The 16,234-nt window shown below is 39.5% G+C and overlaps 1 protein-coding gene across 1 annotated transcript; it reads right to left on the bottom strand.

Annotated features, from left to right (window-relative positions):
* Positions 1-1,796: 1,796 nt before the first annotated feature.
* LOC111666139 (glycogen phosphorylase, muscle form-like) lies at positions 1,797-12,683 on the bottom strand. Its single transcript, XM_023421368.2, has 20 exons — positions 12,328-12,683; positions 9,683-9,784; positions 9,477-9,555; positions 9,268-9,371; positions 8,889-9,020; positions 8,676-8,787; positions 8,492-8,574; positions 7,266-7,409; positions 6,948-7,040; positions 6,444-6,590; positions 5,505-5,668; positions 5,197-5,311; positions 4,999-5,100; positions 4,344-4,491; positions 4,135-4,193; positions 3,892-4,033; positions 3,504-3,711; positions 2,823-2,957; positions 2,495-2,561; positions 1,797-2,316 (listed from the first exon to the last, which is right to left on the bottom strand). The coding sequence occupies exons 1-20, from the start codon at positions 12,568-12,570 to the stop codon at positions 2,167-2,169; spliced, it is 2,529 nt and encodes an 842-aa protein (XP_023277136.1). The 5' UTR covers positions 12,571-12,683; the 3' UTR covers positions 1,797-2,166.
* Positions 12,684-16,234: the final 3,551 nt, after the last annotated feature.

Below are 16,234 nucleotides of genomic sequence, written 5' to 3'. Positions count from 1 at the left end.
ACGTCAATAAGTGACATAACTGTATGGGCTCGGGACTACTTCAGGAAATCACTCTCAAGCACCACAGTACGTAGTTAAATCAGGAAATGCCAGCTAAACCTGTACTATGCGAAAAGGAAACCCTACATAAATAGTGTTCAGAAGCGCCGTCGAGTTCTCTGGGCTCGGAGACATCAGGGATGGTCCATCGCACAGTGGAAACGCGTACTGTGGTCAGACGAATCGGTTTTTCACGTCTTTTTTGGAAAAAATGGACAGCGTGTGCTGCGGACCAAAGAAGAAAAGGACCATCCGGACTGTTACCAGCTACAAGTCCAAAAGCCCGGGTCTGTCATGGTATGGGGTTGTATCAGTGCGTTCGGCAAGGGTAACTTGCACTTCTGCAATGGCACCATCGATGCTGAGAAGTACATAGAGATTTTGGAGGGGCAAATGCTGCCTTCAAGGACGAAACCTCTTCCAGGGACGCACATGCATTTTTCAGTAAGACAATGCCAAACCGCGTACTGCAGCCATAACAAAGGCATGGCTGCGTAAGAAAAGGGTGCGGGTGCTTGCTTGGCCTGCCTGCGGCCCTGATTTGTCTCCTATAGAGAATGTTTGGCGCATTTTGAAACGCCAAATGTGTCAATGAAGACCCCGAACTGTTGCGCACCTAAAACTTTGTTTGCAGGAAGAATGGGACAAACTAACGCCTGAAACACTTAGTAAATTGATTACTTCAGTCCCTAAACGTGTTTTGAGTGTTGTTAAAAGACGTGGGAACAGTACAAAGTGGTAAATGCTGTACTGTCCCAGTATTTTTTGAAACGTGTTGCAAGCCTGAATGGCAAAAATGGATGTTTATTTACAAATCAAATGATGTTGACAAAAAAAAACATTACTTATCTTGTGTTCATACTCCCTGCCATGAAATAAAAGTTAAAGGAAATTTATAAATTACTGTGTGTTCTTTTTAATCACATTTTTCACATCGTCCCAGCATTTTCTTGGTTGGGGTTGTATAATAAATATTATTTATATATCTTGAGTCATGCATTAAGAGGTGGACTGAAACAATAATTCAGGCCAGGAATTTGACTCCATCCCAGGCCACCCTCACCCATCTTGGAGGAAAATGATCAGATTACTAAATACAAAAATTTGAAAAAAAAAATTATATTATGTTTGATTATATATATATTTTTTAACTGTTATAGCATTTGGAGAAAGGAGAAGAAGGAGAAATTGAAAGCTACATATGCACTTTATAGTCATAGTAGATGTAGGATATAATTATATTATATCAATTAGTCAACAGAGCGTCAGGTGAAGGGCAGTATTTTTCAAGTTCTCTCTCTCTCTCTCTCTCTCTCTCTCTCTCTCTCTCTCTCACTTGCTCCGAACAAGGGTAAACAAAAACAACTTGATTGCTTTCTTCATTTTTCCAGCTACTCATTCAATGTGGTCGCCGTCATTCACATGTGAGATGATGCAAGAGTCGATTCATTCCTGCCTGTTGTTTCATCTTATCTTTTTTGTAACTTTTTTGGATTTGTTTGACAAAATCAATCATTAACACCAAATATAATGCACAGTTTTCAATATCAAAATACATTGACATGGTTTTAGGCTATAATTCAAATGGCCCTTGCTTGAGTGTGGTGCCTAAAAATACAATGATTACCCAGTAATAATTATCCTTGCAACAAAATGCATTATGGGCATATTTAGTCTGTACTTGACAATACTTTGATAAATGATCTGGAAATACCTGGCCTTACCTGAAACTGAGAAAAAAGTCACCCATACAGATGTGGTATTTAAGACAAATTTTATTCAGAATGGGTCTGAGTGGAAATAAGAGAGTTTTTTTTTCTTTTTTAATAAAAACATTGTCACCAGTAAATTCACAAAGCCCACCACAAAGCTTTGTCATCCACTTCACGCAGCAAAACAGACATTTCTCCATCCCTGACAATAACCACAATGATTTTATCACACCAGTCTGTAGCCTGGATATTGTGAATATGGAGATTTTTGTGTGAGACGTGATGTAGTATCGCAGGGAGCATTTAATGCTAATGTGTGTGGATGCAGGTTTATAGGAGCTTTTACCAGGAAAAAAAAATGTGTGTCGAGATACAAGTGGGGGAAAGTTGGGGTGTTAGCTGTCATGTGGACAGTTTAATGCTTGTCATCGGGGGCAGCGAGTTTCTCAAGCGTTGGCTCCATGCCCCAAATCTCGCGAGCGTACTGGGCAATGGTGCGATCACTGGAGAACTTGCCACATCCGGCAATGTTGTGGATCACCTTCTTGGTCCATTCCTTGGGGTTCTGATGTGAGGAAGAAAATGATTGACGAGAGATCAACACGATCAGTAATAAATAAGATTATTAGCTCTGAGTCTCCTTCTATTAGTGAAGATACTCGTGATGTAGCCACACAAATTACAATCATTATCTGCAGACACATAAAACACCCTTTGGAACCATTATTTATGAATGAACATACCTTGTAAAGAGCATTGACTTTCTCCTGGCATTTAATATAGTCTTCATAGTCAGCAAAAACCTTAAATCTGTGGAGAAAATAATGTGAGTGATTGATGCAAAAATATATACAACATGTATATTGTACAATGTGAATTGTATGTAATGTGTGTGTGTATCTATTTTTGTGTGTAGTGCTGATTGTTGGTGTGAATGCAGAAGACTATGAGTGGTTTTGTTTTTCTTTTCTTTTCTTTTCTTTTACTAGCCTGCAAGTTTATACACATTCTTATTTGTATGTGTGTATGCATGCGTGTGCCTCAGGCTGCTAATGTTAGATTTGCCTTTACCTGTCATGATGCATCAGCATGTTGATAATTTCCTTAAACAGGTCAGGCTGCTTTGGGCTAAAGAAGCCTCCAGCAATCTGGTCAATAGCCTGTTTCAGCTCAGGCAGGCGGTTGTAATACTCTTGAGCATGGTATCTAAGCAGGACCAAAAACAAATATTAGACACATTCAGATTGGATAGAAGCACACGCTTGTTGCTTTAGTAAACAGCCCATTCATGAAGGAGTAGTAGTCAGTGCCTACACAGCGGTACCAGCAGATTCCCCAAAGGCCACAGCTTTTAGACTAGAAAACCCCCAACTCGTGTAGAAAAATCATTTGAGCCTGGAAGCACTGACAGGCAGAGTGCAAGAAAGAGGTCACTATCAGAACCTGTGAGACACTGCAGAGCTGCTGGATTGTCAGAGTGAATGGAGCTCACTGCACGGACTATCTTGTATGTATTTTTCTCAAATGAATCTGATAGCAGGTAACACACGACCCTTTTTTCCGCCTTTGCTCCCTTTGATTTACTTCTGTGGGACTTAAAGCTCAATGTCACCTTAATTCAATGGGGAAACTGTTTTGTAAATAGGTGATGTCACAAGGTGAACATATTTTATTAGCTACAGAAAAAAAAAAAGTTTTGCAGTAGAGAAATTACAAATACAACAATTGGAGAGGTTGGCTTTCATTCCTTACCCTCTCTTGTCCATTGCATCGACGTCATCCACTCTCATGCCGAAGATGAAGAGGTTACCCTCGCCGGCTTCCTCCGCCATCTCAACGTTGGCTCCGTCCATGGTGCCGATGGTTAGAGCGCCGTTCAACATGAACTTCATGTTGCCGGTGCCAGAGGCCTCAGTGCCAGCTGTGGAGATCTGCTCTGACAGGTCAGCTGCAGGGATGGCTGAAAGATGACAGAATTAAAGGGTTGATGACTCTAATGAGCATTTTGTGTTTATGTTTTATGCTGTGTATCAACAAATCCTGACTGGGGACACATGCAGAGGAGGGAATGAACATGGATGATCAGCATGAGAAAAAAAAAACAAAAAACCTCGGAATAGGGCAGTGATTTAGTAATTACCTTTCTCTGCCAGTGTGACTCTGTAGTTCTCCAAAAAGATGACTTTCAGACGATCTCCAACCACAGGATCGTTGTTGACCACCTCACCAATAGCTGTGATCAGACGGATAATCATCTTGGCAGTGTGGTATCCAGGAGCAGCCTGCAAGAAATGGACAGTTAGAGAAATAATGATATAATGATAATGAAGGTGTTTGGTGAGTTTGTTTTTAAATCCCAGTTGCATGCCGTTAAACTACAAACCTTGCCTCCAATCATGACAGTTCTTGGAGTCCACTGCTTGTTGGGCTCCTTCTTGATGCCTGGTAGAGATATCAAGTGATTAAAGGACTGAGGTGTCTGTGTAAATGTGAGTGATCATGCCCTGAAATAATCTTTTTTTAAAATGAATGAATTGAGTCAATCTATATTTAAAAAATGTGTGGGGCAGAGGATTTTAAGCGTGTGCTTACGGTTGTAATAGGTGATGATGTGCAGACAGTTGAGCAGCTGTCTCTTGTATTCATGGATTCTCTTGACTTGAATGTCGAACATGGAGTTGGGGTTGATCTTCACCTTGTAATGATCCTCCAGGTGCACAGAGAACTTCAACTTGTTTTCCTGCGTGATCGAAAAATCGACTTTGTTTCATAAATTGCAATAAATTCTGCTTCTATGTGCTGTATACTGATGCATATTCAGAATTTTAGCAAAACAATTCTATTAGAGCATCAAAAAATACAACAGAATCAGAAACAGTAAGCCACATAGGTTAAGTGTAAAAGAAAACACACTCCAAGACTTTCAAATACGTTGGTGCAGAGGCTGCAGTAAAAACTGTAAATAGAGGCTTTGACATCGATCACAGAGGAACAAACTGCTCTGCAGGTCCTTGAAAATAGTTGATGTGTCATAGTGTTTACAATCTATCATAGAACAAACTGTGTATGTGGACTCCAACAGCCACAGATTGCTTCATGTGGAATATGTGCCATTCATCTCTGTGGTTTTTTACTGTTGAGCAGTAACTAAACATAACAAGCTTTTATAAAGTATATGTATATATCTACTTATCTTCCTAAGAAGAATGGAGACACCTAAGACAGAATCATATCTTAGTTATTTCACCTGCTTGACTTTGGCAATGTCACGGATGAAAGCATCATCATTGATGTGCTTGAGGAGACCCCTCAGCTGGTCGAGGTCACGAATGTACTCCTCACCAATTCTCTGATCAAAAGTGGATAAAGCATATGTCAGTTTCCACTGTAAGGTACAACTCACATATTAGTTTTGTGCTATTTGTGTGTTTAAAACACAACTAACCTCTGCGATGACCTCAGCCAGCCCGGGGTTGCACATGACCAGCCAGCGGCGAGGAGTGATGCCATTGGTCTTGTTCTGGAACTTATGAGGCTCCATTTCATAGAAGTCCTTGAAACTGCAGACAGCGTGAAGCATCACATACATCAGAGCACACAGATGATGCAGCAGCACATGAAACCACAGAAGGCCCGGGGATTTATGGAACTGATACCTCTACATATACTACGCATACACGAACTGTCTTTTTGGTGTTAATTATGATTTACCGCCATAGCGTTTTACAAGCAAATCACTGTTTATGAACGTACATAGTAGCTTTGAGGATGTCAGAGTGTATCTGGGCCACGCCATTGACAGCATGGGCACCCACAATGCACAAGTGGGCCATGTTGATCCTCTTCTGTCCACCTTCCTCAATGAGAGACATGCGGCGCAGACGATCATGATCACCAGGAAACTTAGCAGCAACTCTCTGCAAAATGAAAAGGAACATGAGACTAAAAATAATGAATAGGTTGTTTTTTATTTTGCTTGCTGAATCATAGATTTCTGTCTTCATACATATGAAAGTAGGTCATCACATCTATTCTCAAATAATATCAAATTAGCAGGAGAAGGACAACTTCCATTAGTATGCAAGTAGATAAATGGAATTCAGTGTAATATTGTGTAGGTCTACAGTTCATAAAACCTTTGCACTACTTCATGTCAGAAATATTTCTCAGATGTTGTGATTAAAAGCCAATAAACACCGGTTTGACATTTACATTACAGTGTTTAGAGGCTCATGCCAATCTATAAAGTCATTCCTTGCATTTTAATGGATATTTCTGTCATCTCTCTCCACAGAGTGATCTAAAAATACCCGTTCGTAATCAGAGAAAAGATCAAATATTGAAGTTCTAATTATCCTGCTTCTTTTTTTTTCTGCTATTCCCATCTCATATGTTTTTAATTTTATATTATTCTTACATTTCATTATGGGAAGGTCCTACTGAGTTTAATCCTCACCAAAATTCACTGATTGAACAAAGCGTTGATATTATGTACATTCCTTAATATGTACCATGTATTCAACCAGGCAGATAAAAGTAAAGAGTGATATTATATCTATTACTATATTAGCACTTAACCACAGAGAACAATGACATTGTGTGCTCCCTCTGCTTTTAGTGAAGAGAAGGCAAAAGAAAACATTGTATTCTTCACATCACGGATTATTATATGTTGCAACGTGCAGTACTGACCTCCAGGTGGCGGCGGTTGATCTCATAGACAATTTCCAGGTGACGGGGCAGCAGATGAGCAAACAGGTCAACTGGCCAGCGCTCCAGAGCTTCAGGGAGGACGGTGTGGTTGGTGTAGGCACAGGTGCGCACACAGATGTCCCAGGCCTGGACACCAGCAGGAAATACAGACATATATACTGTAAATATTACTGTGCAAGACATTATGAAAATTATAACACACTTTAGAAACTTTTTTTTTTTTTAAATCACTTTATGCCTTATAATTTCTCTTTTTGGTTAACTACACTAAAAATGATGAGATCCCAATCAAATGAAACATCATGAAGCAATGCAAGAAAAGTGTCGTGATTATAAATACTAAAATATTTTAAAAAACAAACAAACAAACAAGAAAAAAACATATATATATATACATATATATATATATATATATATATACTGTGTTCTAAATTAAAAAAAAAAAAAAGAAAAAGAAAGTTTATCAGGGTTGTTCTTCCTTACCGTTTCCCATGGAAGAGACTCCTCATCAACCAGAACCCTCATCAGCTCAGGAATAGCCATGGCTGGGTGAGTGTCATTCAGCTGGATGGCGACCTGAATGTGCAGAACATTATAAAATGTCAGCACAGAATTAAAATACAGCATAAAGTGCTTCGTAGATACTGTTCATTTCAAATATTCTCATAACATACAATGAAAATCCATCTACAGCCTGTTCTACACACTGACAGGGGCAATTTAACGAAGGCGCAGAGAGAACATCAGGGGGAAATCTTTTCATTTTTGACAGAAACTATTTTGTTGAGTTTTTCACTTCACCTTTTCAGGCAGCTTGTTGAAGTCTGTGCGAACAATATCCCTGGAGCCAAACTTAGAGACCTTGAAACGGCGGATGATGTCTTGCAGGGTGGCAGACACCACAAAGTATTCCTGCTTCAGACGGAGCTCCTTCCCTTCAAAGAACTGAGGATAAAGACACATTTTTGTCTGTTTCTGTTCTGCAGGCAAACATGAATCGTTTTTTTTATCCATTAAACATAACCTTCTGCATATTAGTGACTGATGGACAGCTCAAATCTTTTCATTTTGATAAAAATATTAACCAAGCCTGATGTAGAAAAAAGTGTTAGCACAGCTGCAGGAGCTCTACTAGCATCACCATGCAGTTATAATCATTTTATTGTAACATTAAACATCTAGCTTATTTATAATGTACAGTTGTTTGCTAATGCAAGAGCATGTGTGCACACATTGTGCAAATGTGCAGCTCCTTTTATAATGATATGAGATATTTATGGAAGCTGAATTCAGGCTTTAATGTGTTGAACAAGAGCATGCTTAAAAATTCAATTTATTGAAAGGAATCTATTGGATTTTTTCTTCTTCTTCATTTATGTTTAATTTCACATTTTTAAGCTACCAAGAAGCTATTCCATTCACAATAATATAAAATTGAGAAAAGCAGTCACATCAGAGTAACTGGAACCTTTCACATTTTTAACGTGTGAAATTCGAAATTGTCATTTCAATTAACTAATTAACTAATCAACCAATTGTTTCAGCATTTCTGTATTGCTAATAGACACACACATCACCATTAAACAGCAATTCAGCACTGACTAAACTGAATTCTAACAAAGCTGGAATATCAGCTCCACTACAGTTTATGCTCTCACTTGTACAGACATAAATTACCAGACCTGACATGAGTTATATCTCGAGCTAGATGGTTATCTCCTAAATCCTCCTTCTTCAGCCTTCAGGGAGTCAGCACATGGTGGTCAGGTTTTATGTCAGATATAAAGGACAGCTTCAGAGGAAGCTGAAAGAGCACACAGTGGCTCCAGCTGAAGACAAAGGATACTAGTTGGGTCCAAATTATGGAAATCCATCTCCCAGTGGAGACAGGATAAGCCCTATACAGTCGCACAGGAGCCATACAGTCCACAGCTCCTTTACCTATCAACATTCAGCTGTTTCCTCTAATTCAGATTAACATGTGCAGCTCAGGAGGATTAAAAGGTAATTTAGTCACAATTTCTTACATTGTCGTTGGGGTACAGCACACGGGAGATGTTCTCAGCCAAGTTTCTGTCCAATACAGCCTGAATGTAGCCACCAACATTGACTGTAAAGAAAAAATAAATATGCATAAACTCCTCTGGTTCGAATTCATTCTCATTTGCTGTCGCATGATTAAAAACATTTGATCTCTGCTATGACACGTACAGTCTTTAAGGTTGAAGTCGCAGGGAGCCTTTGCAGACCACAGCCTCATGGTGTTGACAATGTTGTTTCTGTAGCCAGGGATAGGGGTGTCATATGGCAGAGCCAACACTACCTGTCAATACCATGAGAGACAGAGACAGACATTTCAAATTGATAACTCTATCATCTCAGAAACCATCTTTCATGTGCATTTACTTTCAACCATATTTTCACCTGAGTGTCAACCCATTTGACCCCATCAGGGTGATGCTCAGTTTTGCCATAGAAATGCACAGGACGCATGTACTCAGGACGTGCTTTCTCCCAGGGGTTGCCATAGCGCAGCCAATCATCAGCCTCTTCAACCTGGATAATGACATGCATTTATAGAGAAGGGGGAAAAAAACACTCATTAGGTGAGTGGCTTTCTGAGCTGAGGCGGGCAGACAATGAACAGGATAAATATCATGGTGGTGATAAAGGGAATTTATCCAACAGGGGATATGAAGTGAAAAAGAAACACTAGCAGCTATTCTCACATACTGAAAAAAGAATCTACAGTTTCTAAGGAATATACAGACAGCCAGAAGCCTGGAGGTTGAACATTTCTGACCTGCCAGCCATTGACAATTTTCTGATTGAAGATACCAAATTCATAGCGAATACCATAACCATAGGCAGCCAGACCCAGTGAAGCCATGGAGTCCAGGAAACAGGCTGAAAACCAGAGACAGCACATGAAAAAAAAAAATCAACCTTTTACTGGGTGTTACGTAAAATTATTTGAATTTATCAAATGTGAAGGGGGGAAAAGATGCTCACCGGCGAGACGGCCCAGGCCACCATTACCCAAACCAGCATCTTCCTCCATGTCCTCCAACTCTTCCATATCCAGACCCAACTACAGCAGAACACAACAAGGAATAATGAAGCAGTGATTCTGACCTGCTGCCTCCTTTTTCGACAGTAGTTGGAAAACTAACAGTTTCGCTGTTATAGAAGGAATAAATGAGGCATGTTTGTCTCACCTGGTATGTGGCCTCGTCACAGGCGTTCTCCAGGGCGAGGTTCACCATGGTGTTTTGGAGGGTGCGGCCCATGTAGAACTCCAGAGAGATGTAGTACACACGCTACAGTTTGGTAAGACAGGGAGAAATAATCAATATCAAACTGAATGAACAGACAGAAACTGTAATATGAACACTAACAGAGATTTAATTTTATTCCATTTAATACTTAGGGTTATAGAAAAGTCTCCATAGCAGCATGATGGCTACAGATTTGTCACTGAAAATTCGGAGACGTCAAATGTCAAATGTCACAATCACATCCACCTCAGACAGTCAAGGAAATCTTCAAATTTCATGATGGTTGGGATTGCATATAGATGTGCCACCTGAGCCTGTGCTTAGCCTTTGCCATTTAGACCTAGTACTTTTTTTTTTCCTCTGACATGGAGGGGCGGACACAGGCTGAGGAAAGGCAGAGGAGAGGAAACGAGAGGTGAGGAGAGGAGACGAGACGAGAGGAGAGAAGAGAGTGGGGGGGGGGGGCTGGGGGGTACATTACTTTGGGTATTGCATAACAACAACATTTTGGCCCAGACAAAAATAGCTCCTGTAGAGGTCGCTGTAAAGGTCAGCCTGAGCCTGATACCCTTTCATTGTGGAGTTCAAGTCTGGCTTGATAGGGAAAATGGTTCAGATAGATGTTTAAAATAATAATGAATACAACTGACAGAGCCATATCACTGAGTAGCTAACAGGATCTTTTGAATTATATATGAATCTATGTTCCAAATTTTATCTGACTTCCATCCTTGTTTCATCTCATTATCCTGATTTGCTCTCTTTTTTCTCAATAAAACATATTAGCAATGCGAAAAATAAATCTTGTTGTAACAGTAACTTTGCAGTATGTGATCTTTGCACAAAACTCTAGACTGAGCTTGAATGTCCTCCTCCTCCTCCATGTTTCTGTTAAGACCTTTACGGAACACACCTTTGACCTTTCAGTCTAGAGCACGAGACCAGGGTGATACAGTTTGGGCATCAGATGGTTTCTGAATTAGAGGTTGCAGCCCATCAACATCTGATTAAACAATTTCTGAAACTAGTTCAGTGCAAGAAGAAAATGTCTCGGTACTGATATATAAGGGCTTTGACACTCAAGTTCCTGAACAATAACCCTTCAGAGTGAGTCAAAGTGTACAGGGAAATTTTCTTATGACGTTAAGAAAAGAAAAATGATCCCCTTTATGCAGTAGAGTTAATAATGAATGCAACTGGAGCCGAGTTTCCCTCTGCTTCTGAACCTTCTATTGTAATTACACACAGTTTTTATGTAACATTTTTCAAGCAGTAATGTGGTTTGGTTCGCAGTTCTTGCTGCTTTAATTTAGTAACGCCAGCGTCCTATTGTTCCTTTAAGGTTCATTCTGTAGCTGTTTATACCACTGCAGTTGCAGAGAAAAAGCTTCTGTGTGACTTGTGCTTTCATATGAACTCAAATGTCCTCAGAGGTATGTGCTCATATGACACAAGTAAAGGCTAGGTGCTTTATGGTCAGACAGGATGGGAACAGAGGGTCATGGAGAGGTTTAATGTTTCAACACACTATAAGCAGAGTGCTAAGAAGTTTAAATGTCATGACTTGGCATTACACTGACATCAGGTTGCTCAACATACAGTTGAAGAATATCAAACCCTTGCTCTCAGTGGTGGAAGAAGTGTTCACAAGTAAAAATAGCAATGGTATGACTGTAAAAGTACTCATAAATGTATGTCCAGTGTATGTGCATAAAGCATCTCATGTAAAAGTCCTCCTTATGCAGAAAGATTGTTGATACTCATCACTCACTAAAGTCTATGTGTAAGCAGCATAACTGTTGTGGCTGCTCGAGGTGGAGCAACTTTTCACCATTTTATTTACAGGTAGTTTAAGCCAGTGGTTTCCAACCTAAGGGTCAAGACCCTTCCAAGGGTCATTAGGTAAATCTGAAAGGTCATGATTTCTTTTTTTTTTAACTTTTATCTAGTCTGCTTTTTTGTTAAATGTTGGACGATTATTTCCTCTTTGAGACATCAAGTTATTTACATGGAACCATCTGAGAAGTTTCAAAGGCAAATCACTCACAAACAAAACCAAAATAAGAAAGTGCAACTTTGTGAGGGGTCAAAAGCCAAAAAGGTTGAATTAGCAGTTTGATCTCACTTTGCATTGTAATTTATAAGCTTATCAGTCAATATTTCCCTCTGAAATGTAGTGGAGTAGAAGTATATATCCATATGTCCATATTTAAAGAGGAAGCATCAAATAAAATACTGAAGTAAAGTACAAATCCCTCTCAAAACTGTACTTAAGTACAAAAGGGTTGGTAAAGGGTTTTGGAATAAAATGCTAATGAAAGCTCTGAGGACAATGTAACAGACTTTGCTAAATGTCCTGAGGGTGGCTGAAGTTCTCAGATTAAATATGAGTGCAGGTCTTTGCCCTACGCTTGGTTAAACACTGTACGCTCTATAATTTTCTCTATCAAAAATATAAGATTCACTTTATACTATTATTGCCATTAAAATAATAGCAGTCTCTCACTTCATTAATCAATCTACATATTCATGGCAGTTCACATTTCAGTAACTCTGTATTTCATTCTGTTATGACTTGAACTTACTTTGGGATCTTTCTCATAGTAGTGCTGCTGGGTTCTGATCCACCTTCCCATCAAGTGGTCCCGCACAGTGTGGGCAAGAGCAAAGTAGTAATCCCTTTTGGTTGCTACATTTCTGTCCTTGACCAGCGTAAAGTGGAGATGTCTGTTGAAGTTTTGCTTCAGGTCGGCAACGTTTTCAACACCGGCGAGGCCTCGCACTGAAATCTGTTTCTTTCTATCATGGTCAGACAATGGTTTAGACATGGTGGCACGAGTTGTAGCAGCTCAGGGCTCTGAATCTGGAACAATGTAAACAGTAAGACAGCAGGCACACACCACCAGGCCCAGACACACAGAAAGAAAGGAACCCACAGCACAAGCGCGGGTTCAGCATTTTAAAGGCACTACTATGAATATTAAGCAGAGGGTGGAGACGATTGTATATATAAGGTAAAGGGAGGGGCATTGGTTGAGGATAGAGGTTGTAACTTTTCAATAATGTCACACAGGAATAATTAAGAGGCCCATCTTGGATGAATGATGTAAGATTGGCAGCAATGCATTGAATTTTAGGTGGTGACTTCATTTACAGTAAATTTGTTCATTATAAACGAGAGAATAATAAGCCTCGCCAAAACCAACCTGATTAAAGCAGTACGAGCAACATATTTAGAAAAACAAATTTCCATTAGCATCCTGTTTTGCTGATATTGCACTGTTGGGTAAAGGGGACATTCACAAAGATGACAGCTTAGAATGATTTGAATGATTCATTATTATCATTAAAATAATGATAAAATATGAAGTTGGATATGTATCTTTGTTTAGTTATATTTTTCAATACGTAATTACTCCACTGCCCTGTGCAATGTATTGTCTGATATTGTAGAAGAGATACATAGTGGTGATAATATCTGGCAGCTACAGTGGCTAACTTAATTTTCTCTCCGTACTTGGCAGGAGTGCCTCAGCCAGCAGATGGTAACGGTATATTAAATTTTATAAAATGTGTTTTGTTGCACCTAAAAAGCAAAGCACTGCAAAGTCTGCTCATTATCATATTGTAGGGTGACACCATATTTATAAGTTGCTACATTAGAGGGCAGTTACAAGGGGGATTTTTCAGCAAACCACATTGCAGACACTGGATCAGGTCTCACTTGTACCTTGGCCTGCTCTGACACCCAAACAGCAGTATTGTTATGTTTAACACGTTCATGCTACGGTCACCAAACAAGCCCTAAGAAGTGGTACTGTAAGTAACCAGTCATCCAGTGTCTGTGTGTAGATCACATTTGTTCAAAAGCCTGGAGGAATAATAGACACAAAATCAGCTGCAGCAGAGCTACGTAAACCCACTCTATTTTCAGTTATCACTCTCGCAAGCCAAACTATCATGAAGTCTTGACCTTCTATAAATAGTAACTCTGACCCAGTCCCAAAGGCCATGATATTTGAAAGGCATATCTTGTTAATGTCAGCAAGAGCCGGCAGACAACACTAGTATGTTACTATGAGTCGGACCACAGCATAAGGAGGGAGGTAGTGTTTGCTGAGTCGTTCTAAGTGGGATGCAGTACTGCACAATTATTACTGTCTTGTTAAAACAGGGCTTCTGCCTTTAGACTGAAATTGGTTAAAAGCCGGATGAAAGAGTGGCTGCTACTTTAGTGTCAAGACGCACTGACACATGCACTGGTTTGCACTATGCTTTGAATAAATGTTGACAGGAAAGCATTAGGAGTAAAATTAGCATGTCTCTATAACTATTTGCAACTCTGTAGCATGATTGGATGAGATACAAAAAGACAAAAAAAAAACAAAACAAAAGATGCTGCTGTCAAACACCACAACAGTTGAACAGCAGCTTAATAGGATTCAAATTGCAGGTGGTAGCTGAAGTGGTTGGCAGTGCTTCAAGGCCATTTCTGCATCACTGGAAGAATGTTTCAAACTTCCACAGTATATGAATGCTGTCTACGCCATTTCCTGTTATGTTCCTTTTAATGCTCCTGCATGCCAAATGACCCCCAGAATAGAGGAACCATCACACAACAGATGACAGAGATTGAAGCTGGCATGCCCCTGATTTGTCCATTATGATGAGCAAATTATGTTCTTACATGTCTACTGGCTGTTCTGTCAAATGGTACATCAAGCATTTCAAGACCACAGTGAACGAACGCACTGCCTGATGGAATCTGTGAAAAAGAAAATAAATAATTAAAAAAAAATTATTGTGGATGTGAAGGCAAATTTTCAACAACAAATGTAATTGTTACGACAGTCTTGCCCGGTTGTTTCTTTTATAACCTCTTCATTTTCTGTCGACAGCGTCTTCCAGTTTGACTGACTATCTGTCTGTCTTTTCACCTAACACAGTAGCTTATGATCTCTCTATCATATAATCAGGAAGAGGCATGGAAGTTTTATTAATTTTTATTTTAATTCTACTCCCAAGAGAAGATTAAGTCAATTAACTCTGATGTTAATGAAGGGCCTGATTGGCAGACAGTAACCGCAGTTATTAAGGTGCCTGTGTTGTGTGTGTTGGCAGACAATGGCTGGTGCAACTGGCAATACACAGTTTCACTTAATTTATTTTTTTTTCTTGTCTTTAACATGCATGCTGTTGTTTCATCAGACTCCTTATTCTGTCAGAGTGCAGTGAAGAAGCGGAAAAGATGGAGAAAAAATTAGGGACTTGACTACAGTATATATAGAGGCATAGCAGAGAGAACAATGAGGGAAGGAAAAACACCCTTTATGTTGATAACTATAATTTAGCACATTTCAGGCATTTAGAAATCGGAAAAGTATAAAAACATCAAAATTAAAAACATCTCGAGTAAAGTTATCTCAATCTTTTGCTTTTGTTGGCAACATATATATAACTGACTGTTTGCGCATTTTAAAATATGTTTTGGGTACACGATATTGATTAAGTCGTTTTTTTTGTTTGTTTTTTTTTCTTTGCTTGGTCAGAGCTCTGGCAGCCAACAACAGAAGCTCCTTGAAGATTCTGTTTTTTTTCCCCAAATACTTCACTGACATTACAATGAAACCTCGCTTCCCCCAGTCCTAAATGTATCTGAAAGCTGTCACACAGAATAATGTGTTACATCTGCAGGTGCAAGCTATGTCTTGCACCTCTGTATCCTAAACACCACGTTGCTCTGCGTCATTTTCATACGCATTCGGTTTTTTTTTCTTTCTTTTCTTTCTGTCTTCTTTTTTTCCTCTCAGTTTCTTGGTGTTCTTGCCTTTGGCGAGCCGCTGAATTCGGTTCTTTCCAGGTGAAGGAGAGAATTCATTTTTTATTTCCAACGTATCAGGATGCAGGAGTCATGGGATTGGATCCAGAGGAAGCAAAGCATGAAAAAATAGAAATGAGACTTGTCAGAATCTCGTGGAAAAAAAAGAAATGTCGATATGGGTGAGTTCACCAAGGTTTCATTAGTTCAATACAATCAGATACAATAATAACCAAATATGTAGCACTGGGCATGTGATTCAACTAGCCCTCAACACACTGAATAAGATCAGAATAATATTCAAACTACAGCAGCATTGTATATTTAACGCTGTGTGCCCGTTAAAATGTGACTTGTCTACATTCAACACATCGGAGCTGACCAAATATATTCCATACAACAAGTAAGCAGCCACATATTTGCATCTCAAAAGCTGATGTTGATCTGACTGTAATTCTCTTTTCCTCACTCCCTTGCCTCACACATCGACTCTCAGACATGCACATTAACTTTACATGCAGTCTGTTTGTGGGAAAGCTGTTTCCTCTCCTGTGCCTGGAGAGAGTGGGCATCTTTGTTTACATCTCACCAAAAGTTATGGAGTTGAGGTATTACACCTGCTATTTGGCGCACATCCATTTTCTACACGCGAGGCTGCAGCAGACAGTTGTAAC

The sequence above is a fragment of the Seriola lalandi genome, unplaced genomic scaffold, assembly GCF_002814215.2.
Source record: "Seriola lalandi dorsalis isolate HSWRI2012SDOR001 ecotype SW California unplaced genomic scaffold, Sedor1 jcf7180002054672, whole genome shotgun sequence".
In the NCBI taxonomy this organism is placed as follows: domain Eukaryota; kingdom Metazoa; phylum Chordata; class Actinopteri; order Carangiformes; family Carangidae; genus Seriola; species Seriola lalandi.
The sequence above is the reverse complement of the archived record's forward strand: the minus strand, read 5'-3'. Positions and strand labels throughout refer to the sequence as shown.

Coding starts and splice junctions, on each gene's coding strand:
- LOC111666139 (XM_023421368.2), bottom strand. CDS start 12,570: ATGTCTAAACCATTGTCTGACCATGATAGAAAGAAACAGATTTCAGTG. Junction 9,785..12,327: donor ACTATGAGAAAGATCCCAAA/GTAAGTTCAAGT, acceptor ACCAAACTGTAG/CGTGTGTACTACATCTCTCT. Junction 2,562..2,822: donor ATGCTGATGCATCATGACAG/GTAAAGGCAAAT, acceptor TTTTCTCCACAG/ATTTAAGGTTTTTGCTGACT.